At 35.2% G+C, this 27,838-nt stretch overlaps 8 protein-coding genes across 17 annotated transcripts; 6 read left to right on the plus strand and 2 right to left on the minus strand.

The window, feature by feature from the left end:
- Positions 1-378: 378 nt before the first annotated feature.
- On the plus strand, positions 379-3,178 carry LOC117208919. 2 transcript variants are annotated; one of them, XM_033450437.1, is made up of 3 exons: positions 379-674; positions 1,395-1,493; positions 1,856-3,178. In XM_033450437.1, the coding sequence occupies exons 1-3, from the start codon at positions 549-551 to the stop codon at positions 2,651-2,653; spliced, it is 1,023 nt and encodes a 340-aa protein (XP_033306328.1). In that variant the 5' UTR covers positions 379-548; the 3' UTR covers positions 2,654-3,178. The 2 variants fall into 2 exon arrangements, with proteins under 2 accessions (XP_033306328.1, XP_033306330.1); XM_033450439.1 differs by having other exon boundaries at positions 384-674; positions 1,292-1,493.
- Positions 3,179-3,237: 59 nt separating this feature from the next.
- On the plus strand, positions 3,238-5,463 carry LOC117208918 (26S proteasome non-ATPase regulatory subunit 4). Of its 2 annotated transcripts, XM_033450435.1 has the most exons (7): positions 3,238-3,461; positions 3,807-3,811; positions 3,893-4,033; positions 4,113-4,224; positions 4,304-4,678; positions 4,758-5,046; positions 5,127-5,463. In XM_033450435.1, exons 1-7 carry the CDS (start codon positions 3,408-3,410, stop codon positions 5,348-5,350), a joined length of 1,200 nt encoding a protein of 399 aa, XP_033306326.1. In that variant the 5' UTR covers positions 3,238-3,407; the 3' UTR covers positions 5,351-5,463. The 2 variants fall into 2 exon arrangements, with proteins under 2 accessions (XP_033306326.1, XP_033306327.1); XM_033450436.1 differs by lacking the exon at positions 3,807-3,811.
- A 162-nt stretch (positions 5,464-5,625) lies between these two features.
- On the plus strand, positions 5,626-8,193 carry LOC117208915 (rhotekin-like). Of its 2 annotated transcripts, none has more exons than XM_033450432.1 (4): positions 5,626-5,799; positions 6,785-6,975; positions 7,061-7,754; positions 7,833-8,193. In XM_033450432.1, the coding sequence occupies exons 1-4, from the start codon at positions 5,653-5,655 to the stop codon at positions 8,163-8,165; spliced, it is 1,365 nt and encodes a 454-aa protein (XP_033306323.1). In that variant the 5' UTR covers positions 5,626-5,652; the 3' UTR covers positions 8,166-8,193. The 2 variants fall into 2 exon arrangements, with proteins under 2 accessions (XP_033306323.1, XP_033306322.1); XM_033450431.1 differs by having other exon boundaries at positions 5,627-5,799; positions 7,058-7,754.
- A 154-nt stretch (positions 8,194-8,347) lies between these two features.
- On the minus strand, positions 8,348-27,824 carry LOC117208925 (HIG1 domain family member 2A, mitochondrial). Of its 7 annotated transcripts, none has more exons than XM_033450452.1 (4): positions 27,686-27,824; positions 8,915-9,080; positions 8,670-8,828; positions 8,348-8,507 (listed from the first exon to the last, which is right to left on the minus strand). In XM_033450452.1, the coding sequence occupies exons 2-4, from the start codon at positions 9,060-9,062 to the stop codon at positions 8,485-8,487; spliced, it is 330 nt and encodes a 109-aa protein (XP_033306343.1). In that variant the 5' UTR covers positions 9,063-9,080; positions 27,686-27,824; the 3' UTR covers positions 8,348-8,484. The 7 variants fall into 7 exon arrangements, with proteins under 7 accessions (XP_033306343.1, XP_033306341.1, XP_033306339.1 ...); XM_033450450.1 differs by lacking the exon at positions 27,686-27,824 and adding an exon at positions 27,116-27,287; XM_033450448.1 differs by lacking the exon at positions 27,686-27,824 and adding an exon at positions 9,380-9,536.
- LOC117208914 (NHL repeat-containing protein 2) lies at positions 9,479-13,185 on the plus strand. Its single transcript, XM_033450430.1, has 9 exons — positions 9,479-9,683; positions 10,553-10,719; positions 10,811-10,970; positions 11,050-11,465; positions 11,540-11,769; positions 11,854-12,079; positions 12,185-12,382; positions 12,456-12,569; positions 12,652-13,185. Exons 1-9 carry the CDS (start codon positions 9,512-9,514, stop codon positions 13,057-13,059), a joined length of 2,091 nt encoding a protein of 696 aa, XP_033306321.1. The 5' UTR covers positions 9,479-9,511; the 3' UTR covers positions 13,060-13,185.
- LOC117208923 (DNA repair protein SWI5 homolog) lies at positions 9,703-10,387 on the plus strand. The gene is made up of 2 exons (XM_033450445.1): positions 9,703-9,846; positions 9,982-10,387. Exon 2 carries the CDS (start codon positions 10,016-10,018, stop codon positions 10,361-10,363), a length of 348 nt encoding a protein of 115 aa, XP_033306336.1. The 5' UTR covers positions 9,703-9,846; positions 9,982-10,015; the 3' UTR covers positions 10,364-10,387.
- On the minus strand, positions 13,194-16,042 carry LOC117208927 (MORN repeat-containing protein 5). The gene is made up of 5 exons (XM_033450455.1): positions 15,795-16,042; positions 14,655-14,841; positions 13,672-13,831; positions 13,423-13,607; positions 13,194-13,346 (listed from the first exon to the last, which is right to left on the minus strand). Exons 1-5 carry the CDS (start codon positions 15,910-15,912, stop codon positions 13,247-13,249), a joined length of 750 nt encoding a protein of 249 aa, XP_033306346.1. The 5' UTR covers positions 15,913-16,042; the 3' UTR covers positions 13,194-13,246.
- Positions 14,627-26,996, plus strand: LOC117208911 (mucin-3A). The gene is made up of 5 exons (XM_033450422.1): positions 14,627-14,717; positions 18,645-18,809; positions 19,727-20,045; positions 20,448-25,109; positions 25,463-26,996. Exons 2-5 carry the CDS (start codon positions 18,673-18,675, stop codon positions 25,772-25,774), a joined length of 5,430 nt encoding a protein of 1,809 aa, XP_033306313.1. The 5' UTR covers positions 14,627-14,717; positions 18,645-18,672; the 3' UTR covers positions 25,775-26,996.
- Positions 27,825-27,838: the final 14 nt, after the last annotated feature.

Consider the following 27,838-nt stretch of genomic DNA (forward strand, 5'->3'; position numbering starts at 1 on the left):
TATGAAGGAATTTGGAATGAGATAGAAAACTTGAGAAAATGTGTACAAATGTATAAAAACCAGGAATTTAATTATAATGGTAAATATTCCGATTTTTGGATGTAATCTAAAATTCTGAATGAAATAGTAATTATTTCAAAGTTCTAAATAATTTCTTAATGATTTTTCATTTTACTTCGCTTTTTTTATAAATATGTATATTTTGATACCAGAACCACATTGTTATACAAAATCCTTTTAATTTGTTGACTTTGCAAAAGTTGATAGCTAACAGTGACAATTGCTAACAATGAATACATATACAAGTTATGTAATTCCAGAACTCAACGTTTTCAATCATAGAGGGCACAAGAAAAGCTCTGATTTTTTGCACGATCGGTACTTCAGTACGGGACACAAAGTCTTATAAAGTGATAAGTCTATCCTATACCTTGTCTGTGGTATAGCGTATGACGAATGCATTGCTCTTTGATGACAAATTGATCGAACGATTAGCCGATCTTAAGGATGGCTAGAGCAAGCAATTAAACGAGTGTGCAGCCACAGTTATGATCGATCGGTATAAATCGACACGGATATATAAGGAATCCATCGTAATGTATTCGTGCCGATCAACTTTTATCAACAGCGTTTTAATACAGTGCGTTATAGGAGAAGAAACGCGATACGTAAAGGTAAAAAAAAGCTATCGGACTGATCACGTCCAACAAACTAACAACGAATATGCGCACCGTAATAGAGGGAGAATGGTGAAAAACATTCTTATTAGTCAATTTTTCTATTAATAACATAGAACTACAAGAAAATTAAATCTTATCAATACAGCTGTTCTTTTCTTTTCATTACGTATTTATAACTAAATTATCTACTATGTGTTGCCATATTTGTTGGATATATTAACGACTCTGTATAACGGTACTAAAATAACTTCACCCGCCATTTAAGTAGGACTTTTTAATTTATTTGCAGTATTAATGAAATTTTTATTCGATTATTATTTAAAAATCGTTTATTTATTATTCATTGAATCATTCTAAATGTTGGCAACGATACGATTACAAATATATTAAAAATTTTATTTCTCTCTTGAAGACATCTTAGGATCTTCACATTTCACCTTCAGGATCTAAACATTTAGTAACTTATAAACACCAAATATAAGTTACCTTTATTTAAATCATGAAAAAATGTGAAGTTCATATTATAAAAAGTTAACAATAGTGAGATAATTTTATTATTTTCTTTTATCATGGTACGTGTCACCTTATTGACTTTTTATTTAATGATTCAGGCGCAAGCGGGCCATACGATATCTATGGGAGACATTTTTTTTAAAGATGCCTTCAAATATAGAAATGAATAAATGGGCTACAAAATTGACAATCATCTTTCAGCTGACTATCTGGAGTATAATTGGATTCATATTTCTACAAAAAGGTGTAATTTCGCTATGTGAAAAGACGAAAGCACGAAATGATACAATTAACATGCAGGTTCGATATTCTAATCGATTATAAAAATATGCAATGCTATATTTTACGCCAAATAATTTGATTATTAATGTTTTGATAAATATTACTTTTAAAAATAAACACGCAATTATCTTTTTTAATTGAAGTAAATACTTAATAGCATTTTTAGTTAATATTTAGTTAAAATTGATTTTTAGTTAATACTTGAATGATAATCAATCGTATTTCCAATGATAGAAAATTATCGAACTACATATAAAAAAATGTACACGTTTTAATATCTAATTACATTAGTATACACATATCATTCATATTTCTTGAGATTTTGTACATATTTTTAAATAAGAAAATTAAGGAAACATTCGAGGATACTATTTTCACAGGAAAAATTCTCGAGATGGAACGAAGGTGAATTGTTTCGAGAATCGAATGTCACAGAAAATCGTTTTAAAATTATAAAATTTCAAACCGGAACTCAACGGGAAGACATCGCTGTTGATCATTCTGGCGATACTACATCAGGTGAACAGTGGCCCCGCGAATTATTTGCTTCCGATAAAGCGGATAGTATCGGCAGCGGAATATCTAGAACGATATCAACAATCAAAAGACGTACGACGATTCATCGAAAACAAGATGCTAAAGACGTACATTCGACTCAAACTTCGACTATTTATTCAAACAACAGAAATGAAGTAGAGAAAGTAAATCACAAAGTGAACGTTGTTTTACCACTTACTTCCAATAAAAATCCTTACGAGACAGAAGACACTGTAATAAATAATAGTACGCCAAGCGCCTCGTTTGAATCGAAAGACTTTGATACGACTAATTTGATCAAATTGACTGAAAGAAATTTCTTCGAGCATGAATATAATAAAATATCCGACGAAAGTATAGGAAACAACAAGAATGAAACAAAATCGCGACGCCGCCCGGTAAATCGAGTCGGGACGGCTATTGCTATAACCATGCTTGTGATCGGCGTTGTTATGTTACTTATAGGACCGCTTATAGTTATTATTCGTACTTTTAATAATAGAAGGCGAAACAGACAGATGTTAAAATCAAGGTGTTATAATGATCAACCACCAACTTACGAAGAAGCAACACTAATGGATGAAACACCGAGATACTCCACACTCCAACTGGACGCAACCATCGATTCCCTTTCTCCTTAATTCCTTATATTCGTTGTTTCATTTTCTTCTTTTTTAATTCGCTCTTGATGCATCTCCGCTCGAAAGTTTCAAGACAGTTATATTTACTTTAAAATTTAAAAATATTAAATAATCGTTAAAAGATATAAAGAAATAATTTAAACGTATAGTTTATAGGACAAAGAAAGTAATTTATGCGTAAAGTGTTACTGTATTAACAAGCTTTAAAAATCCACACAACCTACACTAAATACTGAAGTTTTGTTAAAAATGTATAAATATATGTCCTAAGACCTTTGAGCGGAAGTGTATATTATATTTTCCATCAAGTCCGTTCTCCATTTCTATGTTTTTCATCTTCAGGATTTTTCATTATCCGTTTTATTTTATTGCCTCAAAAGGCGGTAAAAGTCTTTAATCTAAGCGTAAACAAATGATTTTATCTTGTAATTTGTATTTAATTGAAAACTATATATATATACATACATACATACATGCATACATACATACATACATATATATATGTATGTACGACATAATTTTTAATATGTACACGCAATATTATTTTTTCCTCCTTCCCATAATATCATTTTTCTCCATTTCAGCCAATGATTATTGATTAACTATATTTATTTTGAATACATTAATATCTGAAACTTTTCGTAAAACATACAATCAAGTAAATCAAAAAGGTAAAACGAAACGGAACGGAACGGAATGAAATGGGTCGAGACAGAAAATTATCTGTAAATATGACAGAGCGGAACGAAATGGAATGAAACGTTTTAGTAATTGGAACCAAGATGGTACTGGAAAGTACGATGATATGGTAAGCTTTTGATATTTATTCGTTGTAAGCTTGCAAGAGGCGTTATATTTTTTGCGTTCTTAATTTATCTTCTTAATTTTCATTGAATTTCATATCATTATATTTCTACGCCTTCTAACGGCAACTATTTTGGCAATTTGTAAACGATAGGATGAGTGACAGTGCAAAGTTGAAATACTTCATAGTATATTCACGATTAACTTTTCCTTCTTGAATTAAATCTAGCGAAAGTAAAATTTAATTTTAAATTTAATTGCAAATGAGATATTTGCAATTACAAATATGATGAGCGATAAGTAAATTGCGATATAAATATTTCGATTTGTATAAATCAATCTTGTACAGGTTATGTGACTAAGATAAAATAGTTTCCTTTAAATCTGTTCACGAAACGTTTATCGTTTCGTTCACACATTTTGGAATACTTATAGTGTCGACAACAGCGATTATATGAGAAATGGAGATTTTTTACCGACACGACTGCAAGCACAACAGGATGCTGTTAATTTGGTTTGTCATTCAAAAACGCGCTCGAATCCTGAAAACAATGTTGGCTTGATAACACTAGCTAAGTATGTTAAATCATATCCTATATACCAGTGGTAGAAAATATTTGTTATTTTTTCATTTAAACTTTATTCTTCTAAACAGTGTTGAAGTGTTAGCTACACTTACTAGCGATGTGGGCAGGATTTTATCAAAACTCCATCAAGTCCAACCAAATGGTAATCTATGTTTAATAACAGGAATCCGAATTGCACATGTGAGTATATTAATTATCCTTATGTTGTGTTATACAAAGTTTATAATTATAATGTCTGTGAACAAAAATAAATCGACAGTTGGCACTGAAACATCGTCAAGGTAAAAATCATAAAATGCGTATTGTGGCCTTCATTGGTAGTCCCATAGAAATTGATGAGAAAGAACTTGTGAAATTAGCAAAAAGATTAAAAAAGGAGAAAGTTAATGTGGATGTGATTAGTTTTGGTGAAGAAAGCATTAATAATGAAGTGCTGACAGCTTTCATCAATGCTCTGAATGGAAAGGATGGAACAGGGAGCCATTTGGTCACAGTTCCACCTGGGCCACATTTGTCTGATGCATTGATTTCTTCTCCTATAATTCAAGGAGAAGATGGAATGGGTGGCACAGGCATGGGAGGATCTGCTTATGAGTTTGGTGTTGATCCAAATGAAGATCCAGAATTGGCATTGGTTTGTTATTTTGCAATTGTGCTTCTTAATAAAACTCCCACTCTTTGTTTTATTTACCATCTTCATTCTATATATATAGGCATTGCGCGTTTCAATGGAAGAACAACGGCAGCGTCAAGAGGATGAAGCGCGACGCGCACAAGCTAATGAAGCGGCTACAAATAAACCGCCAGAAACGATTAAAGAAGTACATAACGAAGAGGCAATGTTAAAGCGCGCACTCGCTATGTCACTCGAGGGTGCAGAAACTTCGTCTTCAACTGCTGACAATACTGCTACTCCTGCTAACATAAATGCACCGGATTTTGCGCGTATGACCGAAGAGGAACAAATTGCTTTTGCAATGCAGATGTCTATGCAAGATCAACGTACGAAAATTATCCTTATATAACTATTTATATCTACGTACACATGTGTGCACATTATTATTATCTATTTTGTTTTATAGAAGAACTTGAATCTCTCAAAGAGGAAGCAATGGAAGTTGAAGAGGATTATGCTGCTGTTATGTCTGATCCAGCATTTTTACAATCAGTTTTGGAAAATTTACCAGGTGTTGATCCTCATTCGGAAGCCGTCCGCCAAGCCGTTGGGTCTCTTCAACAGAACAAAGATAAAGATAAAGAAAGAGAGAAAGAGAAGGACAAAGACAAGGACAAGGATAAAAAATAAAAAAATTATGCTCATTATTCTACATCATTACAAATGCCCTTACTTTATATTAATTGCTGTTCGAATGTGAATATCTACATATATACCAAATATAAGTTTCAGATTTTCCAGAAGTTTATTTAACATTTTTTATACCTTATACTAAATATTTTTATAGCTTTGTCAATTGATTTTTTTGTACGCAATAATTTTTTCTTAATTTTCCCTTCCCTACATCTTTCCTTTACATATTTTTGCAATAGCCGAGAGACTGAAACCACGGTCATTTGAAATCGCTGAAAAAACAGTAATGAACCTTCAAAATGGCGCCACGTAGAAAAAGTATTGGCTCTCTACGCGTTCCACTAACTGACAGTTTAAACAAAGAAAATAATTATTTACGTTCGTTAAGTGATTTTCAAGCACGAGTTCGCAGACGAGAAAGTATTCGAAATTATAAAAATGTAGCTGTGAGTAAATATTCGATTATCTATAGAATTTTATTATTTACTATACGTTGTGTCTTATAATATTTCTTATTTTATCAAGATTTTATTATTAAAAAGTAGAAATTGCCTTCATTCATCTTAATGTTTTGAAACAGGCTATATTATTGACATTTGTTAAATATTATTTTAAAATTGTTAATTATCGTTAAAAAAGCATAGGTTATGTTTGACATTTGAAAGAGCCGTTAAAGGACTAAATGTATATGTATAAAATCTAAATTAAAATAAGATATGTATTCAATTTTCTACATAGTAAATTTCCTAAAGATATATTTAAATATTTAATTATAGCATTTTTAATAAATAGAATTCTTTCAATTATATACATTACTTATTTATGTTTTCGAAGGTATTTAATACAAATACAAATAATTTATATTTCTATTGTCAACAAAAAAAATGTTGCAGTTTTAAAATTTTAGTCGTTTATAATTAGCAATTGTCACATTAAATAATCTATAACGCGCATTCTAATTTTAGCGTAATTGTTATTTTAAATATTACCTCGGAATAAGGTTGACGAATGGAGAAATTTCGGAAACTGATCTTTTGTTTCATGTCTTGCATGATAATTTATTGAAATTAGAATTTTTTAAAGATACGTAGATAATATTTAGATATTAGTATTCTTTACTATCATGTAGTAGTATTTCTGTATTCTTATATATATGCATAAGTGAAAGAGATAATTACGGAATAAAGTAACATCAAGAGGTTGTTAAACATTTAATTCATTATTATGAATTAAAGCTTTTCAAAATATTTACTGCATGTTCCTTTGAAATAGTTTGTACACATAAAAAGTCCTATATGATACACATGCATTCATCTTTTCTTACAGTTAATTGATTTGTTTTCTTCTGGAAAATACAAGTTAAATTATAAATGTTTTCTGCTCAATCCATGTTCTTTTCACGTTATAAAAATATAATGTTTTCCATTTTAGGAATATGATTTGGAGCAAAAAATTAAATTGGAAACTAAAATAAAAGAAGGCTCTTCCAGATTATTGGCTGCTGCGCGGCATCCTGCACAAAGTTTGGAGGCTGCACGTGCTTTATTTACTTCTAACAAACGGATGTCGGCCTATATGGTTGAGTTAGAAAACCGAGGAAAAGATGCATCGTTGAAAACGAGGTACTGGTCTATTTATAAAAATATGTTGTAAATAGGAATACACGGAAATACGTATAATACTATTTAATTTTGTATGTTTCAGCAGTTCGGATAGCAAGGGCAAATTATCTATCTCGGATCTTAGATTTCCTTTGATGTGGAGAGATTCTGATTACTTTAAAAACCGTGGAGATTATCGAAGATTTGCGATTTTTTGTATAGTTCGAATTGGCGCAGAAGTTCAGGACACGAGTTTACTTTTTCCAATCGATAGAAAGCAAACGGATATTAGTTTTCCTGACGTTTTATTATTCAGTAACGTATCAGCTGAATTTGAATTATCTTTGGAAGTTTATAGTCATATTTTGCAAGAAGACCTTAGTATTGCCAGCACTCCGAGAAAGATTAGAAGAACTATTCATTCTTCAATTTCGAAAACAGTAGGTCGAAAGTTTGCGGCCGCTCTACGAAATGAAAATGAGTCTAATAAAGCACCACAGTTTGAGTTACTGGCTTACGCAAAGATGACCCTTAACGATACCAATGAGAATATACGTTCACATGATCTAATATTAAACAATTTTGGTAGTAAAGCTAATGCATTGCCGCTTTTCGGACATTTTTGCTGTCGTTTAGCTGTTCAACCGTATTACATCGATAAGGAAGTTTGTGCTGGATTCGCAATTATAAATAATCGACGATGCTGGATACGATTACGAAATTTCCAAATTGAAGTTTGGAAATCGAAGAAATGTTTGGAAAAATTAGAAAAACCTACGTGTACGATTTGTGTAAACAAGGTAAAATGAAACTTTGGGTTATATTTTTTTAAATTTTCTATCGATATTGAATATGATTATAATATTGTTATATTTCAGGAAACTATTGTCCGCCGATCGAAATCAACGAAAAATCAATTACGTATAATCAATCACCTAAATGGTAACGAGATGCGTGATGTTATAGAATTATATTCGAACGAAGATGTTCAAGAATGGTTTGAAAAATTGGAAACATGCATTAAAGAATATGTCAGATGGAAACATGCAGCGATAACAGTTCAACAAATTCCACATTCCGAGTATTCGAATGAAAATATAAATATAATGAATACTTTTAATGGAAGGAACAAACGACACCGATCTCTTTATGACGAAACTTCTTTAACAGATAATATTTGTAGGGAAGAAAACATACTTTGCTCTACATAAAAGTTTTATTTCAAGTATATTAATATTTGCTAAGTAATAAAAATTATAGTTATTAAAACCTGTGAATAATATAAGAATAAAAATTGTAAAAATTTGAATATATAGAAATGCCAATTTTATTTTTAGAACCGACTTACCTATGCATTTTTTCGAGAATAGGTATTTTAAATATATCACCTAAATTTCTCTTTAAATATTATAATAATGCATCAATGATAGTATACTCTCATACCATTATTCATTTCATTAAAATCTTATAGGCATTTCTTCAATAAGATTTGTCATTTGACATTTGTGTAAACGAACTTAATAAAATTATTCATAATATTGGATTGTTAACTCCTAACAATAAAGAATAATTTTTAAACAGTTTCAATAGTTCATAAAACTTTCATGTTATGCTTTTCTGATCAAATAAAAAATGCAGTTGACTATAATTGACTACTATAGTTTTTACATGATTACTATTAAATAAATCTTTGTATAATAATTATACATCAGTACTTGGTTTTTTCCCCATAACTATGAGTCCACCGACCATGGCTATAATAGTGAAAGCTTGTGCTGCAACTCGACTACGCATCATATATTGCGCCATTTGACTATTCCCTATAAAAGTATTGTACAAGCCATAACTCAGAGCAGCTACAGTTGCTGTAGCACCTGAAATAAGATATTTGACATAAAATTTTTAAATTGTAAATATATAAATCAAATAATGAAGTTACATTTTTGGAGGTTATAGTTACCTATAGGTACTAAAGGATTCTCTTTGAATTTTTGTATTGCTCCTTTCGGCTGTTTGATATTAGCATTTTCATTCAACTCAGTACGTACTACTTGAATCCATTCTAATTCATCTAACGTTTTTTGATCTTTTGTTGTACCTGCCAGCATTTTTTATTATGTGATAAACTGCAAAGAATCAACTAATTTAGTATATAAAGGACAAATGTCAAGATCGAACTTCACTCGCAAACAGAAGAATATATTTTAGGTAACTGACAAACTTTATTGTATACGTTATTTCAAACTATATGGCTTTAAATACATGTTTTACCTATTAATCTATATAATTTTCTAATTAAATGTGATAGTACTATACCGCTGTAAGGCGAGTTTATAAAATGCGTGTTCATAGAAATAACCAATCAGACCTGTATTCCTTTGCCTAGCCAATTTCTTATCTGTACTATGCGTATGTAATTACTTACATGGGTTTGGAATCCCCTCCATCAATATGTTGTCCCTACTATTTATAACGTACTACTTCTTTTTCTCTATTGTTTGTGCTATTCCATGATATTTTAAATTGTTGAATTTATTTTAATAACGAAAGTCGATACATGGAACAAAATATGAATGTGCAGGACATAGTAGAAGAATTGATAGAAATTGGTATGGAAATTGCCAAAAGTCAAAGTTTAGAATTGTCGATTAACAGAAAAGAGGAATTGGTATTACGGCATATTAAAGCGTTTTCAAAGAAGGAATCGCGAATCATCGATTTTCAACCAGGTTAATGATTTCACGTTTATTTTATTACTCGATGTTTTATACAGTGAACGTTTCTTGTGATATGTGTATTCTATTCGAATATTAGTTGCATTAAGCTTATTCAATTTATGAGACTTGATTGCGATGTTGATTATTTATGATCTATAGTTTCTAAACTTTGAAGGTAATTCTGTATATGCATATAAGATCTTTATGCTAGAAGCTAATTTGAATATGTATTTTATTTAGTCATATTAACTTATCTATCGATTTTGAAATTCTCATATCAAAGATTTTATATAACTTTGGTTTTCGTCAGGCAAAGAGTATTGTACGTGAGAGTTGTAAGTGAAATGTTTAAGAAATCCAACGAACAAAGTATGAAGAATATTAGGGGGGTAAATACACCAAGATCGAATCGGTCATTACATTCAAATAATGAGAATATTTTACTTACGGAAGAGGAGATACGCGAATACTTCAAGCTCGTAGAATACGAAAAAATGCTTGATCAAGAATTGTCCAATTTGAGGATGGAAGAGACAGAATTTCGTTCAACTCAAGAAACTATGGATTTATTACATAAATACAATGATATTAAAGATGTAACTCAAATGGTTCTAGGTGCAATAGCTGTAGCAAATAAAACTACAATTAGGAATCTGTATAAACAATATGATTTGTCACTGGAAGAAGATTAAACATTCACATTTTTTCATATATGACATATATGTACCTACATTATTTTTTTTCTGTTACCCACCCTTTATATATGATTTCTTTATATGATTTTTTTCCTATACTTAAAATTTAATATTTGTCATTTGTTATATTAATATAGTAATTTTGTAATAAAATTTCCAAACAAGCTTCTTGTTTAAATATGCTAGGTTTGGAATGGTTCAATGTCGCAGAAGGATTATCTATATATCAACATCTTAAAGGAAAAATAGTTATTTTGGATTTCTTTACATATTGTTGCATCAATTGTATGCACGTTTTATCAGATTTAGATGTTCTTGAGAAACTGTTTTCAATTCAGGATGGCCTTGTTATTGTTAGTATATACAAGATATACTATAAAATATGCAACAATTAACTACGTAAGATTAATAGTCGAACAACATAATACCATTATTTTCCTACAGGTTGGAGTACACAGTGCAAAATTTTCAAACGAAAAAAATTCAAAAAAATTATTGTCAGCAGTACAGAGGTATAATATAAAACATCCAGTTGTAAATGACACTAAAATGTCAATGTGGCGTTACTTAGGAATCGTATGTTGGCCAACATTAGTAATGTTAGGTAATGATCGTATATTTACATCTATAGGTGACAATTATCTTCAGAGATGCATCAAATAAACAACTTATTCCCCTATTAGGTCCTACTGGTGAATTACTTGCAGTTTTTGTAGGAGAAGGACACAGAGATGAATTGATAATACATGTAGGCGTAGCGTTAACTTATTTCAGATCATTAAATAAAATTCATACAAATGATATTCCTTTGCAATTGGCACAACATTTATTGCCTGTTGGAACTGGAAACATTTTGTTTCCAAGTAAGTTGGAGATGCTTCAAAATGAGCAAGGAGAAAGTTTGGTTATTGCTGATACAGGCCACAACAGAATTTTAGTAACGGATACTACAGGAAATGTGCAACACATTATTGGTGGTCCTAATCCGGATTTCAAAGATGGAGATTTTGAAACTGCAAAGTTTAATGCACCTCAGGGAGTGTCTACGTTTGGCAGTTTGATTTATGTAGCCGACACTAAAAATCACGCAATTAGGAAGGTAATAGTTTAAACTGTCAAATGTGAAATTGTCTTTTTGATACGATGTACGTATAATCAATATTTTTTTTTTAGATAGACCTGATGAGAAGAATAGTGATTACTATTGCTGGTACCGGTAGTAAAGGTCACGATTACGTCGGAGGTAAAATTGGTAAAGATCAAGTTTTATCTTCACCATGGGATTTGGCTGTTTATAAACACAAACATGATAACAATATCACACCCATATTGTTAATTGCAATGGCTGGTAATCATCAGATTTGGGCACTCTTCTTGGAAGATACTATTTGGTGGAAAAATAAGTAACATCAAAATTATTTTAATATGTACGAAAGTTCCTTTTTCCATCAATGAGAATCGTATATTTTATTCGTAAATTTGTCTAGAAAATACAACGAGGGTACTTGTCTGGCGATAGTAGGAAGTGGCACGGAGGAAAATCGCAACAATACGTATCCTCACTCGGCTGGTTTAGCGCAACCGTCTGGTATAACTATTGCCGAAGAACTAAAGCTTGCCGTTTTTGCCGACAGTGAAAGCAGTTCTGTTAGGAGTATAAATTTACAAACTGGACAAGTTTCCGCCATTTGCGGTGGAAGTAGAGATCCATTGGTATGTTTGAATGCATACGAATTAATTTCAACGATTTCCGATAAGCGAAGATTCTTCTTAATTAATCGAACAATAACTATAATATTGATAATCATGATATCACAGGATCTGCATGGTTACGGAGACTTAGACGGTGTAAACTATTCGGTAAAGCTTCAACATCCTTTGGGTATAGCATGGCATCCGAAAGAAAAAATTATTTATATAACAGACACTTACAATCATAAAATCAAGATAATCAATGTAACCACTAAGCATTGTAAAACCTTATATGGTGGTGGAATACCACATGATATCTATTTAGTATGTTGTCTATAAAAGAAGTTTTATAGTTATCAATTTAATCATATATTTATGAATTCTTTATAATTTATAGTTCGATGAACCTAGCGGTATTGCTATAAGTCCAGAAAAAGGTCTCATATTCGTAGCTGACACTAATAATCACGCTGTGAAAATGATAGATACGGAAAAGGGAAACATTATTACGGTAAGTTATTACACATTTTAAAGCGCAGATGTTAAAAATAAAACTGACTGAATAAGTTAACAGTTTATTCATTACGTTTTAGTTACCGATAAGTGTCCCAATAATCGAAGATGACAATAATTACAAGAATATTTATTTCTTCGATACTACCATCAGCGAAACAGGCGGTAAATTAAACGTCTTGTTCAGTATAAATTTTTCCGACCGTGATTTAAAGTTAAATTCGGATGCACCACAGAGGTGGGCTATGAATTTGACAACGAATAGTACTAGATGGATAGCTACGGAAAATTGTGGAGAACTTTCAAGTCCAATAAATTTAAAATTTTTTAAAGGAAATGAAACACACGAGGTGCGTGTAACTTTGGATATAGTTGCCTGTAAAACTACCGAGTGTATATCAAAAAAATTGTTAGTAGTGTACCGTGTACATCAAGTACCAGATGCTTCCACTGTTGTAAACGAAAAAAGAAAGGTTATTGTTAAATAGTAAATACATTTTTATTTCCATTTCTCTTTTTTACCGAATATCAAGTATAAAATGATTAATCATATGTTGTAATTTAACCGTGCATGTGCGTCACAGAAATAAACGGGTACAAACGTTCATTTACAAGCCCAAGATAGAGTTGAAAACCTGATTTCTTTCCGAAGTATCCTTTACATTCCTGTTTTAATCAACGAAATTCAACGAGACTCTCAATAAGATTTTGGAAATGTTTATTTCTTTCATTAGTTAGAGTCTTCTCTTTGCAATCTGAACGAAAGGTGGTCAATCTTAAAGGAAATAGAGGTAGGGATGATTAAAATCGATGTTTGCAATTATTTAATTTTTGTGTATTTTTGCTTGCACCTTTTCCACCAAGGTTCGAAAGACTCATTCGAAAATGGTAATAACGTTGAAAGAAACTTTGTGTTAAATTTGTCGGGAAACCAATTTTCGTAAAGGTCTTTCCGATTTCCGGTTGGCTCTGACCACGCCTTCTGACAGTTCTTCTGTATCCAGCGAGTGAATTTGGTATTTGGTATTTCAAGTACCTTTGAATATTTGGAAAATTTAATAAATTATCGTATAACAGACTTTTCTTTTCGACGTATGTACCTTCTTCGAGTCTTGGTGGGATACAATATGATATTTACATGGGTTAAAAATTCCAATGCCTGCATCGTAGCACGTAGGGGGAATAAGAAATTCGTTTCGATCGTTTGTGCGTAATGTTGCTCCACCAGGTCTCAATCCGTGTTTAATGCACGTTTGATATCTAAAAGATATTGGTTTAACGAAAGACATATTTTTCTTTCTTTCTTAGCCCCCCTTCCCTTAACAAGTGAAGTAAGTTTTTTAAGATACGATGACGCAGTGTAGTTTATTTTTAATTTTAATATCCGTAGTATTTTATTTTAGTCAATTACTGCAAATTACTTGCAAATTAGTTGCTTTCAGAAGAATGATTGGGACATAATTGAATGGTTTCGAGAAGCACGGATTTAATTAATTTTTCTGTACGTGAATACACTTTGTAAACAATATATACACGTTACATTTATTGGAAAAATCTAAGGAATTTTACTTTATTTAATATTTTACGTTATAGGACACATATGATGCGAGTAAAATAATGGAAGTAACGAAAAGCATTTAACCTGTACTAAACCTGTATATCACCAAGTTCTAATACGTGTGGCTATAATAGTGTAAATGTTTAAATGAGATCATATATTATCTATGCGTTAATTGACGCAACTCCTTATTCCCCATAAAAAAACACGTTAATTCATTTGTGTTAAAAAATTAATTTACTAACGACCTTCATCGATCGATGCATTAAAAATTATATGTTCCTATTAAAACAAAATATCGGCGATCTTCGCATGTCCTGTACGTGTCCACCTACAAAAAAAAAGATGATTTACAACAAGTTACGACCCTCTTGAAATCATTCAATCACTTTTTCATACAGCAAATTAATAATCTATGACTGATCTCTAATAACAGATCAAAACGGGACAACCTACAGATCGACGAGCTTTATCATTATCTTTAATCTCTAAAATATCTTCAGGAATGGAACGTGTTCTACCAACCGTCTGTCAGGGAATCTGCAGTAGTCCCAGTTATGGCTACGAAAAATTAATCCATCGTTAAAGGTATATCGTTTGTCCTTACATTCACCTTGCGACCAAATTCCATCTATTCTTTGTAGGCGAGGAAAATATAAGCTACCATGCCCATGAAATGTACCGTCGCGAAACTCTCCTTCAAAAATGGCATCTATTACGAGCAAATAGATTCGGTTCATTTACTGAAATGAGGCTGAATTGCAGAAGAAGGGGACTAAAGGAGCAAGTGACCTAACGGTAGAAAAAATAAGATATGTATATATACATATATATATATAGAGAGAGAGAGACATATATATATATATATCGAAGAAATTCCGTTTTCACATTATCTATCAGAAGATCTATTTTATCGTCTTTAAGGTATTATCACACGAATATAATATTTATAAAAAAAAGGACATGTTTGGTTGTCCCTTCGCAAAAGACTTGTTTCTTTAAATAAACCAACCAAATATATATATATATATATATATATATATATATATATATAGAGAGAGAGAGAGAGAGAGAGAGAGAGAGAGACGAAGCGAGAGAAAAAGAAGAAGAGAAAGAATAAACGTGTGCGCATGTGTATGTATGTACGGCGTTGGTGAAATTTGTATGGTGAATGTATGTATTTTAAGACCGGGATTCTTAAGCCTATGGGTAAATGAAAAACGCGTACAAACTCTAGAACACGAAGCGACGAAAATGGTCGCGTAACGGTACGTGTCGACTTACGCGCGAGAAATGCTCAATGTCGTGCTCAAAAACCAGTACATGTGCTGTACATACATACTTCTTAGACACAATTATTGGAGTTAGCATGTACATCTTAGAAGACTTAATTCCGAGTTCCGCAAAGGATAACATTCGTATCTCGCATACGCACACGATGCTCTCTGGTTCATGCTTTTTCTTTTATTATTTACACTTCACCACCTGCGTTTTATTTCCTATTATGGTTGTTTCTTTCTTTCTTTTTTTTTCTTTCTTTTTCTTTACTCTTCCTACAGCGCCTTTTACCTTCTGCTTCTTTCTTTTCCCGAACGATTCATAGAGGAAGGTGCAAAGTAACGCATTCGAGATCCTTCTGTAATACTTGTCGGTAGCTATACTAACTGTGCGGCAGAACGAATTTGCCAATTCCCTCCATTCCTAGTACGTTCCAAGTGCCCCTGTATTCGCTTCCATCGACGAAACGCGTTTCTTCTCCGGAATTCTTCGATTGCACGTTCATGTTGCGTGTGTTCGGCCTCTTCTCTATCGGTCTTGTAATTTTGACGCGATATCCGAATAATATGGATGATATAAACGCAAACGAAATACTATAGCGTTACCATAGAAAAACGTCTCAAATCGGAATACTATATCGTTTCAATTATTTCCACGATATCGAGTATGACGCGAAGTGCCTTTAGATTGATCCAAAGCATTTTTCATTCGACCATTCGATCGATCGTCGACACTCGTGCTTTTTCATACAGTTGTGTCTGTTACGTACTCTTTGTAATTCTGCTCTCTCTTTGTAATTTAATTAACGAATTACATGTATCTTTTCGACGTGGAATTTGGGAAAAAGCAGAACAATAAGATCGCGCGGTATTTTTACGATGGCAATTTTGTCTGCCACCGCGAAATTATTTATTTCCAATATCCGTCGCAACCTGTACGCGTTAAGAATATCAAGTTATCCTGAATTTCAACTATGCGATAAACAATTACGGTTTCTGCTATGATCGTGGAATTTCAACTCATGACCGATGACGAACGATCGTGGTACCACAGGCAAAATTACACGATAGAATTCGTAGAATCTCGTTTGTATTTCCTATATGTCGTTCTACTCTTGTGATACTTTCGCGATTTTTGGGCAGCAGGTCAAGTCGGTCGAATATTTCTTAAAACAGTCGGAGAACAGAGTGGAAAGGGAAGTAGAATAAACGAATACCGTTAAGCGCTCGTCACACTGTTTCTCATCGTAGAATAGATAGAAATAAGATACATGCATACATATATAAAAACAAAGTATTTTGCATCTTTTGTCACGATATGAACATTTAAAAAACGAAGAAAGAAGAAAGACGAAGACAGTGACGCGTGTCTACGTACTTCGACGAAAGTAGCTTCTACAAAATTTCTTTCGTTACAAATTACGTATCATCGCGAAGGCAACTTATTCAGTCGATGTACCGTTAATCGTTGTTAATTTCTTCCGGCTAAATATCATTTTACTGGCTTAAATACATTAGGATATTACATTCGCTGTAACGAATTACGAAATGAAAAGATAAAAGAGAAGTTAATATCACTTTCGTAGAAAGAAATGGAAGTTCGTAGAAGAAACGTGGAAGAACGGTGTGACGACCATATTTATCACGAAATATAATAATATCGTGGCAATGATCGATCGGCGACGAGCAAATGGTTCGTTCGGTTTTCTTTTTAAACAAAGAACACGCAGTTTTTATCTGGAAATGCAAAAACGACGCATCGCTCGGTCCACGAATTCGAAGCATCGGTTGCGATCTTTTATTCCACGTTCGATTTACATCTCCTTTTACCCGCGTAACTCAGCTCTACACGTTGGTCCTTCAACTTCATACTATCCCTCCTTCTTTTCTCTTTCTTCCTTTTTCTTTCGATATATATTCCCATGTATTCCGACATTCGTCTGTCCCCCCGCGTAAACCGTTCCAACCAACATCTCCACTCTCCAAGTTCACCCTTTCTCCATCTTTTCGTTCGAAGACTATGTTCCCCCTCTTCGATCGCTTTTCTTTCTCAGTCCGATGCACTCGTCTTAACCGAGGATTCGAGCACGTAGTACGCGCTCGTCCAAGGTAGAAGACAGTAGAGACGGCAGGTGATACGGGAAGAAATACAGATCTGCGCGCGCGCTGTCAAGAAGACACGGCAAAGGATAAAAAGAGAAAAAAGAAACGTAGACAGCGGGAAAAAGGAAGAGGGAAAAGTCGAACGCACGCAGTGTTAATCTTCGCAAGAGTATTCCTTTAAATCACGTTTTTAATCGAGGTAGTTCAATTTATCGTCACGATATTTACCCTTGTACAGAGCTGCATAAGTATCTCGATCGATCGCTGTTCGTTAAACGCTACGATATTGCCACTGTACTAGAAACAATCGTCGATATAGATACGATGAACGTTAGCCGAAGGCAGCATTCGGTAGGCAGGATATCTTCGAACGGCGAAGAAATACAATTAACGCGCTTAAGAGCGCGAATAACGCGGTTTTCGTTCGACGAAACATCTCATTTATCGTATCCTCTAGATTTTCGGCATTGTCGTCGACATTCGTCGATCGCACGTTTCCTCGTAGTCTCGTTGTACGCTCCTTTCTTCGTACGACACACGCCGGTGTATCCCGATATCTCGGCAAATCCAGATATTCCGGATCGAGTGGAATAAGTTTCTTCCTTTCGACGCAAACGATCGAATGTATATTCTCTTTTTAATTTTACTCCTTTTTTATCAGTGGTAGTTACATTAGTCGATTAGCCGCGAAGAAAGCTTTAATTTAGTTGGAAAGTTTACGTGCTCACGGTGAAATAATTAAATACGATTAACGATCGCTGTTTAGTAATTCGATCGATAGGTTTCAAGTGAATTTCGATAAAAGTCGTTCGCAAGCTGCGCTCGAGTAAATCGCGATTTACTCAGCGATTTATAACACGACGGAGAACCGGTCGTCGTGTTAAGGCGATGATCCGTAAGAGGGTAACAAGGAACCGTAGGGTCGTTCACCTAAAAGAAAACAGACTCGTCCCCCGTTTATTTCTGCCGATCTATTTTCACGATCATTTTTCTATCATATAGATGGTGTTTACTATGACCTGGCATACACCGGGTGTATGTAATAATCTACCGTATTATTGCTAGTCGGTGTTCGCGTTCTACGTAGACAGGTAAATCAATCACTCCTTCATGATTTGTCCTTTATTGATTGCAGATCGTACAAGAGGAGAAGCGTTAGAGATATGTCGTTGGAATCGTCTCATGCTACTTTGACGACACTCGTGCTGTGGGCATGTTTAAGTTTCAGCCTGGCTTCGGAACGCCCACTTGCAGAAAGCACCACAACCGTGTTGCTGCCTATGAAATATTTTAAATCTAGGTCAGTATTTCAGTGTTTCGTGCATAAATCGAACGTTCGACGGGAAGCACAACGATAAATAACGACCAGCTGTAACCAGGAGCGTGCTTGCTTCGTAGAGTAGCCGATGTAGCGATTCGAGATCGTTATTGGAAAAGAATCTAAGAAAGCAAGCTAGAAACGGAGGAGTAAAAAGCTCGTAAAGATCGTAAGAGAGATGCGAAAGATTCTTAACCGAGTTCCGCAGCCGATGTTGCGAAATGTATATCGCGAAGAACAAGTAGTAGATCGATTAAACGATAGCGAAATTACCGTTAACGTTTCCTCTGTATTTTTACGTCACTTTATATGTCTGTCTTTCCTTTTACGTTTTCATCGTGTGTCTTTAGTTCGCTTAAACGTACAGTCGTTCGTAAAAATACTGTTCGTTGGATATTAAGTTGAAATTGCAATTTTGTAATACGGTAAAAGCCTGATTGTACGATTTGATCGTGACACACATTCTTTGCATACTGGAATAACCACTTTATAAATATCGATATTAAAGGGAAAGAAGAACGTTCGAATAAAAACGTAACAATTTCTTCCAATTTCTATTTCCGTATCCCAGATTTTCTTTTACAAGAGAACTTTCGCGTTATCCAACGTTTTCGTTTACATCCGAATCTCGCGCCAATTAATATTCCAATAATCGTTCGTTCGGTTGATCGGGTAATCAAGTGTCTAATGTATTTCGTAGGTACGAAATGTACGTACGAAGCACGATAATGACAAGTTCGACTAATTGGCATGCACGATCCTGTGCCAGACGGTCTGCCGATGGTCTGGTATACATCACGTTTAGCTCGAGAAGAATCGGTATTCCAATGGGTTGCGACTCGTTCGATGATTTTAGTTTGCAGAAGTTTCACGTATTTATAATTCCCTGGAATTTCTAGGGCGGACACGTATCAGGCAATATCGGGCATATCTAAAGAATCGAAAGATACGAAGAACCAGGTTGTTCATGCAACGGGAAACAACAGGTCACCTGGTTCGGTCGCAGTCAATTTTCATCGATTGCCACCGTCTCCGGCGAATTTGCTGAAACCCGATGGATTTCAATTTTACACGTACAACGAGAGAGGCGATATGATCACGAGGCAAATGACTATGCAAGAGATTCAAGCTTTAATCGCGAGTGGAGGTCCGGATCATTCTAACATGGAGATTCAAGAGCCCCAAAAAGCTGAGGATATACTTACGGGAGGAAAGAAGGTAAAGTAAGATCCGAGTTCTTAGAATGGTTGGTTAAACCGAGAAAATAGAAAATTCGGCTGTCTTGTAAGAAACATTCGAGCACAAGAGCGAAGATTGAAAGAAATTACTTCAATTTGTTTAAGATCTTTTCGTTATCCGTCTCGATTCTAAGATTTATATCTTTCTTGTCGCTTCTATGATTTATGTAGCATAGGCTTCTAACGAACAATCGCCTATCCTAATACGTATTTTACATCGACGAAATAATATTTGACTTGCTTTAATTACGTCTTTCAGTGCCTAATATCGTGCATTTACGCCAAGTTTTATGCATCATCTCACTGCTTGGTCTTTAAACGTATTACCGTTTCTTAGTTTTGCAGAAATAACGAGGTAACGTTATGTTAAAATCTTTTCTAGGTTATGGACGTGGTGGAAAAAGTGCAAAGCGTACTGAAAAGCGCTATGGATAAACCGTTATCGACGCTCTCTGGCTCGCACCCGATGATCCCAGAAAACGTAAACGTCGAGTGGAGCAATATTTTACCAGCTATTTTAGCCGGTGACAAATACGGAAATAAGGTCGAAGAAAGCCACTACGCTGAAAAGCCAACATCGAAACCGTCGTCATCTGCCAGCTATGTCATACATAAACAGAATGATTCGGTTTCCGATTCGCTCAAGCCTGACGTAAGTGAAACGGTTGCACAGGCGAAACCCGACGATACTAACAAATACACAAACGAACGAAACGAGCAAACCAAGAAGAACGGAACGCTGCCGACAATTGCTACGAAACCTACGACTATCTCTTATACGGAGAAATTAATGATCCCGGTATCTGTCATCACGACTGAGCAAAATGTCGAATTGATGGCTCACAATCGTTACACCACTCAGAGTTCCATTTTGCATAAGGTGACTGGAGCGTCACCGTTGTCAGAAAGTACTACTACTTACGGATCTAACGTTCGGGACGAAGAAAACCTGGCGTCCACAAGTGGTATTACAAAACCAACAACCATCGGCGTTTCTGTTTCATCGACCATAGGCGAGTCCATCAAAAACAGTCACGATAACATCGGTCTAACGACGAGTGAAACGTTAGAGACAAAATATAATACATCGCACATCGATGAAACTGTTACCGATCAGACCGATTCGTTGGTAACACAAACGAAGACGAAACCAACGACCGATATTTCGAGCCAGGAATACGATAAAGTTCCATTGAAAACGCAGACACCGTCCATGATGGAAGCGAATCAAGTTCAAGACACTAAGGAACCGTTTAGCAAATTGCCATCGCAGTCTTCTCCACCGTTTACCAAACCGCCGTTACAATTTTCTGTATCTTTTACGAAATTGCCACCGCAGTCTTCTGTATCGTCCACGAGTACTCCTGCAAGTACAAATAAATATAGAACAACAACATTGGTACCATCGACGACGATGCACGACACAGTAACCAAACCAAGTGATCGCTTAAGCGAGCCGATCGAGCCTCCAAAATCTTCTCCATCTATGGAGCTGGTGAATTCTTTATCAAACGTGATCAGTCAAATCTCCAACGACGTTTCTCCCGTGTTATCCTCCTCTTTCGGGTTCCAGTCGATTCCCAGCGAAAACGAGGGAAAACGTAATGACAGTTCTGAAATTACAACGCATCCTTCCACGACCAACGATAACCGACTAGAAAATGCGAATAATACGTCCGAAGAACGTATACAGGAATCGTCTAGCGAAATGACGATGAAGTTCGATCCTGATCACGAGAAGATTTCTTCCATTACTATATCCGCGCCGATTGTATCGACGAGTACGACAGAGCTCGATAAAACGGCAAACGTTTCGGATATTTCGACGAAATCTGATAGCATACACGTATCGAGTGTTCAGACAAATGCGACAGAGCCAACGACGAATATTAACGAGACACCGGTTACTAGTTCCAATTTTTTACAAGCGATAGCGCTTATCGAGAATATGCTTCATACCGCCTCACCTGCAACGAATAGACCCGTTATCGAGTCAATCACCTTGCCGACCGATTTATCGGAGAATTTGTTACCTAACACTGTAGCAAGCTCGCTCATCGCTGATTCTTATTTATCCAATTCGAAGACAAACGAAACACAAGCTGTATTCAAGGAGACAACAGTGTCATCTCCTGAGAAGCTCAACTCAACAGAGACTGTTACGTCAAATTCGGAGTTGTCTACATCGGTTAACGAGGATAGCACGAATGATACAACGAAGAAAGGTTCGACAAACGAGAATGAAATTTATCGAACGTCGACAACAAAGGACGATCTGTTTACCGACCAGCAGAAAATTGAATCTTCGCTATTAAAAAACGAACTGTCCACCGCTTCGGAAACTACGACAACTTCGGTAGCGTCGTCTATTCTTGATGCTACTGTAAAAACTACCGTCGCGGATGGAATGTCAACTTCCTTCGCGAATAACGCGTTTAACGAACAGACATCGACTTACGAGACGACAATATCGAGTAACGAGGCTTCGACAAGTACGAACACAGGAACAATAATTGCGAATGCTGAAAATATTACCGAGGGAGCATCGCAGAACAATGATAAAACTTCTACAACATACCTGGAATATACGACAGAAACGTCGTCAGAACAAGACAAACAAACATTTACGTATCAAACCGTGATAGATGAATTGTCGAAGAACTTGAGCGAATCTAGCACGGTCATCGCGAACTTGTCTAACGCAGAGGAGCATCCAGTGGAGAGTTCGACAGACAAAATCGTACTGCAAAGTCCTTTAAAGAAAACTGAAGAGCAGACGAAGAATGATACGGTTCACACGATCGTGAACCAACAGAAGATCAACATTTCGGAAAACACGACCATGAACCAACACGAAACTGACATCTTGAACAACGCAACTATGAATGAACATAAAATTAATATTTTGAACGACACAACCGCGAACCAACACAAAATTAACTTTTTGAACAGCACAGCGGTAAACCAACATAAAATGAACATTTTGAACAACGCAACCGCGAATCAGCATAAAACGAACATTTTGAGCAACACAACCGTGAGTCAACATAAAACGAACATTTTGAGCAACGCAACCGTAAGTCAACATAAAACGAACATTTTGAGCAACGCAACCGCGAATCAGCATAAAACGAACATTTTGAACAACGCAACCGTAAGTCAACATAAAACGAACATTTTGAGCAACGCAACCGCGAATCAGCATAAAACGAACATTTTGAACAACGCAACCGTGAGTCAACATAAAACGAACATTTTGAACAACGCAACCGTGAACCAACAAGAAATTAACATTGCGAATAACACAATCGTGAGCCAACATAAAATGAACATTTTGAATAACACAGATGTGAACGAACTTAATATTTTAAATATTAATAAAATGAATATTTTGACTAATACACCCGAGAATCAACATAAGATCGATATTTTGAACAACACAACCACGACACCTCTCAGCGATACGAAATCTTCCGTTGTCTCGTCTACTCCTGGATCGATAACCACTGCTCTAAATTCTATCACGGAGGAATCAAACGAGATCAAAGGTAGTACGATGAATTCGGTAGATTGGAACAGATCGGAGAACAAAACAAAAATTCCCATTGAAATATATTCGTACAAGAGTAATGTCAGTATGAATAACTCAATAGGAACGCAGTTGTTGGGAGCCGCAAGTAAATTACACAATAACGAGTCGCACATAAATCAGAAGATGAATGATTCGCCAAGTTCGATGTTACAGAGCAAAATGAATAACACGAGCATAAATCAGCACACGTGGCAGCGGATATCGTTGCACCAAGTAATTCCATCGTCGACAGAATTCATCACGGGATCTACCACGTCGACGAAACACTTCGAGGCATCGACATCGACAATGTCGACGATGGTGGACGCGAGTTCGACAAAATATCCCTCAAATTATCAATCGACTCCCGCGAACAAAGCGGAATCGACTGTTTCCCTAAATGCCTCGAAAAGCGTCGGCGGATTGGATACTAGCACGAGCAACGCGAGTGCCGATATTGTCAATTTTTCGAGGCTTTGCAACGAACTAGCAATTAAGTTTTGGGTCGCGGCGAACAGCGGATTGAGTACTGGAAGATCGCTCGTTCTTTCACCGTTTGGCATGACTAGCCTGTTGGCGATGATCTTCCTCGGTGCTCGAGGATCAACGTCAGACCAGATGAACGAAATACTTGGACTCGACAATGTGGCCACTTTCAACCCGCATCTTATTTTCCAGAACGTAACGGACACGGTGAGCTTGGCGAGGCACCAAGGTATCGCGAACGCGGCGTTTGTCCGCGAATTATTTGCGGATAAAGCTAAGGTGAGAAGATTGTTGCCGTTCTATAAGGAGCAAGCTCAACAATTTTACGAAGGATTGGTGACCGAAGTAAATTTCGCTACTATCAGTGATCTCGTGCGTCGCCGAACCAATCTATTGATTAGGAAACAGACTGGAGGTAGAATAAAGGATTTCGTGAAGAGCAACACGGTTCCTCTAAGATCACCGCTGGCTACAATTTCAGCAAATGTGTTTCAGACGGATTGCAACACAAGTTCCGCGAGTACAACAGGTCGAGACGGGGAATTATACTTCGCTGTCTCAGCTGCTCATAGATTGAGGAAGTTGATCCCCGTTCCGGCTACCGTTTGGCGATCGAACGTTCTTGCCGGTTATGAGCCCAGTTTGGATGCGACTGTTAGTGCTATCGGAAGTGCGGATAAGCTCGTTTCGACCATATTTCTCGTACCAGGTCAACAAGGTCATGCTGCACCCGGCGATACTTTGGATCGACTCGAACAAAGGTTTATCAAAGAAGCTTTTCAAGATGGAGCTTGGGATAAGCTGCTGAAGGTTCTTATACCTAGACCGAGCCTGGAATTACAAGTACCCAAATTTAGTCATCGGTCCATTGTGAACGCTACTGCTGCTTTGAAGAGGATGGGACTCGATCAGCTGTTTTCGACTAACGCTGACTTCAAAGGGATCAATGGAATTGGAAATCGTCTCTTCTTGTCCGACGTTTTACAGGTAATTCTACGGGTTACTGGTAGTTACACAGGGTGTCGCACACTCTGTCGAACACTTACTCTGTCGTTCATAAGTGTCTAAACACTTTAGTCACTCTGTAATGGCAGTGCGTGGATTTTGCCAAGGTTTACAAATCAGTGACAAATTAATGATTAGATGCACCAGTTCCTAAGTTAGTCCTATAAGATCATCAGGGTATAAGCCTAAAGCAAAAACGCAATACAAATTCATTAATTCAATTTATTCGAAAAAATCTTGCGATGGAATATTTTCAAGTTGTTTCTCTAAATTTTCTTAATTCACGGTAAACATATTCTATATATGCTACTTACTCTATAATTGGTCATTTCTAGATGAATCTATTCAGTACGTGCGGCGATGAAAACATCGCTAATGGACGACATCACATGGAAATTTATCCAGCAAGTCCTACTTTACGAAATTCTCGACACATCGACGAACAAACATTCCGTAGAATAAGACGGACAGTCAATATGGAGCCGGCAAACTATCGTACAGTTTCGTTCAAGGAACGAATGAGAACTGTAGAAAGATCAGAAGAGAAACCGAGATTGAAATTGGACCAGCCGTTCCTTTATTTCGTACGGCACAATCCAACGGGTCTCATACTTCATATAGGCCGTTTCAATCCTAGGTTAATATAAAATTAGGACGTAATGCTAGCTTCGTCTCTATGTAATACTTGTGTAGTTAACCTCGCGTATTCTTATATACATATACTTTCTTATATACATATGTATAATCGCATTAGATATTTCACGCGAGTGTTGCCACATTTATTATCTTTAACCCTTTAGTAGTGTAATCTGAGAGAGATTCAGGCATGCCGTCGAATAACGCAATTATTAATATTTATTTCGTCCAATGAAAATCCGAACGTATGTATCTTTTTTGTATTTGATAGAGTAAGGTAGGTCTATTTGATATTTCAGTCAAGTGCGAAATTCGGATATGAACAATTTTTAAGCGAGTGTGTCACTTTAGTGTGTCATTTTAGCTAATCGTTATTAGCTTAGTTTTAGTGTTTTTTTATTTACAATACGTTCAATCGACTGATTTAGGGAGACAAGAATTCCAATATAAGTGAAGAATGTTATAGCGTAATGTTGCTTATACTATTTACTACATACAGGATGATTTTAAAGTCGCGGTACGCCCGGGAAAGTAAGTTAAATATATATACAATTGATCTTTTTCGTATGAGGGTTCGTTTTCGAGAAAACAAAATTCGAAAGTTTAAGTATACCTGCACTTCGAAATCGTCCTGTATAATTAATATAATATCGTCGACGACGATTTAAATAATAATCTATGAAGCAGTATCACAAATGCTCGTGTGTTACCATCAGGAAACTTAGGAGTTTCATATCCAAATCGCAATTCCAAACTGATCATATCCAAAATGCAATTTAACCAAGTTTGAACAATTTCTTTGTTGGCAAAATTCTTGTAAAATCTTCATTGTCACGATATGCATATGTTTGCCAAGTCATATTCATTAAATTAATTTAAAATTAATTCAGAAAATGTTCTCGCGACGCGTTATTAATATCATTGTTCTCATTATGTATATAATGTATTCAATTTTTATTGCATTGGATACCTAACCCTCCTGCGCTCTTTAGGTTATTTTCGACTGAATCTTATTTTTCTATCGTTACAAAAATTCTTAAGTGTGTAGGAAATAAGAGACAATCGTCGTTAACGTATGTAATTTCAATGGTATTCTAATTATTTTCTTAAAACATTAAAAGCTCTTTTCCGATTGAAACGAAAGCGACATCAAGATATGAGAAACTCGAAGATTGCAGCAGGGTTAACTTACGCGTCTATGTTGATAACGACAATAACAATTATGTTTTAAATGCAAATTTATTTTGTTCACTTGGATTTCGTGCGCTAGGACAAAATTAAATACAATGGAAATTATTTTTAAAAATAAAATCATTCAGTTAAGAAGAAATATGTATTACTTGATTACGCACCATTAGAAGGGCACAACCTTCCACAGGATCCGATACTTCGTGATTTTATGATCCAATAAGTAATTCACACGATTACTTGTAATACTCGTATTACAATATTCGTGATAACAAAAATTTTTTCCTGAATTCATCATTAATTGACCGTGACGACCTCTTGAATTTCACAGTCCCTCTACTATTTCGAAGTTTTCTTCGCCATCAAGCAATTCATTGGTCTTCATAAAAGAAAACCAAAGCATTAAAATAAATACATAAAAAGAATACATTATTTAAAGATAAAACAATAGTCAACGTTAAAATAGTCCTGAAAGCTTATTATACGAGTTACCAGGAAATCTGATAGCAAAAGAAGCAATAAAAAAAAAAGAAGATAATCAAATAATACATTATTATAATAATAATGATAATAATTTATTTTTATTTCGGCCTCTCAGACCTAGAAGTGGATTTGGTTTACAATTGTTTACACTCAACTCTCCATATCTTTTATACTTAAAACAATTACGCACTAATCTAATCGTAATTTACTTAACCTAATAGATTATAATAAAGCAATAAACAAAAGAATACCTTAATTATACGAAGTTAACAATAGGGTAGTTTTAAGCGATGAAGAAATGACTACGAAAATGCCACGTAATGGAAGAGAAATATGTATCTGTTACAGAGTGACACGGAAACACACCTAATCGCTCTGATATTCGACACTAAACTAGACCCCGC

The sequence above is a fragment of the Bombus bifarius genome, unplaced genomic scaffold, assembly GCF_011952205.1.
Source record: "Bombus bifarius isolate JDL3187 unplaced genomic scaffold, Bbif_JDL3187 scf7180000008163, whole genome shotgun sequence".
NCBI classification, from domain to species: domain Eukaryota; kingdom Metazoa; phylum Arthropoda; class Insecta; order Hymenoptera; family Apidae; genus Bombus; species Bombus bifarius.

What these genes read in the sequence shown, in the direction of transcription:
- LOC117208925 (XM_033450452.1), bottom strand. Translation starts at nt 9,062, where the DNA reads ATGCTGGCAGGTACAACAAAAGATCAAAAAACGTTAGATGAATTAGAA. An exon ending in GAATCCTTTAGTACCTATAG is followed by an intron (nt 8,829 to 8,914) that starts GTAACTATAACC and finishes ATCTTATTTCAG; the next exon opens with GTGCTACAGCAACTGTAGCT. An exon ending in AGTTATGGGGAAAAAACCAA is followed by an intron (nt 8,508 to 8,669) that starts GTACTGATGTAT and finishes CTTTATTGTTAG; the next exon opens with GAGTTAACAATCCAATATTA.
- LOC117208911 (XM_033450422.1), top strand. Translation starts at nt 18,673, where the DNA reads ATGTCGTTGGAATCGTCTCATGCTACTTTGACGACACTCGTGCTGTGG. An exon ending in TACTTACGGGAGGAAAGAAG is followed by an intron (nt 20,046 to 20,447) that starts GTAAAGTAAGAT and finishes AATCTTTTCTAG; the next exon opens with GTTATGGACGTGGTGGAAAA. An exon ending in TCTTGTCCGACGTTTTACAG is followed by an intron (nt 25,110 to 25,462) that starts GTAATTCTACGG and finishes GGTCATTTCTAG; the next exon opens with ATGAATCTATTCAGTACGTG.
- LOC117208918 (XM_033450435.1), top strand. Translation starts at nt 3,408, where the DNA reads ATGAAACGTTTTAGTAATTGGAACCAAGATGGTACTGGAAAGTACGAT. An exon ending in AAGATCCAGAATTGGCATTG is followed by an intron (nt 4,679 to 4,757) that starts GTTTGTTATTTT and finishes CTATATATATAG; the next exon opens with GCATTGCGCGTTTCAATGGA. An exon ending in GATGTCTATGCAAGATCAAC is followed by an intron (nt 5,047 to 5,126) that starts GTACGAAAATTA and finishes TTTGTTTTATAG; the next exon opens with AAGAACTTGAATCTCTCAAA.
- LOC117208923 (XM_033450445.1), top strand. Translation starts at nt 10,016, where the DNA reads ATGTTTAAGAAATCCAACGAACAAAGTATGAAGAATATTAGGGGGGTA.
- LOC117208927 (XM_033450455.1), bottom strand. Translation starts at nt 15,912, where the DNA reads ATGAACGTGCAATCGAAGAATTCCGGAGAAGAAACGCGTTTCGTCGAT. An exon ending in TGCAGATTCCCTGACAGACG is followed by an intron (nt 13,832 to 14,654) that starts GTTGGTAGAACA and finishes AATATCTTTTAG; the next exon opens with ATATCAAACGTGCATTAAAC. An exon ending in CCCACCAAGACTCGAAGAAG is followed by an intron (nt 13,608 to 13,671) that starts GTACATACGTCG and finishes AAATATTCAAAG; the next exon opens with GTACTTGAAATACCAAATAC.
- LOC117208919 (XM_033450437.1), top strand. Translation starts at nt 549, where the DNA reads ATGATCGATCGGTATAAATCGACACGGATATATAAGGAATCCATCGTA. An exon ending in AAGAAACGCGATACGTAAAG is followed by an intron (nt 675 to 1,394) that starts GTAAAAAAAAGC and finishes ATCATCTTTCAG; the next exon opens with CTGACTATCTGGAGTATAAT. An exon ending in ATGATACAATTAACATGCAG is followed by an intron (nt 1,494 to 1,855) that starts GTTCGATATTCT and finishes CTATTTTCACAG; the next exon opens with GAAAAATTCTCGAGATGGAA.
- LOC117208915 (XM_033450431.1), top strand. Translation starts at nt 5,653, where the DNA reads ATGGCGCCACGTAGAAAAAGTATTGGCTCTCTACGCGTTCCACTAACT. An exon ending in GATGCATCGTTGAAAACGAG is followed by an intron (nt 6,976 to 7,057) that starts GTACTGGTCTAT and finishes TGTATGTTTCAG; the next exon opens with CAGTTCGGATAGCAAGGGCA. An exon ending in GTACGATTTGTGTAAACAAG is followed by an intron (nt 7,755 to 7,832) that starts GTAAAATGAAAC and finishes GTTATATTTCAG; the next exon opens with GAAACTATTGTCCGCCGATC.
- LOC117208914 (XM_033450430.1), top strand. Translation starts at nt 9,512, where the DNA reads ATGGAACAAAATATGAATGTGCAGGACATAGTAGAAGAATTGATAGAA. An exon ending in AAAATCACGCAATTAGGAAG is followed by an intron (nt 11,466 to 11,539) that starts GTAATAGTTTAA and finishes TTTTTTTTTTAG; the next exon opens with ATAGACCTGATGAGAAGAAT. An exon ending in TACCACATGATATCTATTTA is followed by an intron (nt 12,383 to 12,455) that starts GTATGTTGTCTA and finishes TATAATTTATAG; the next exon opens with TTCGATGAACCTAGCGGTAT.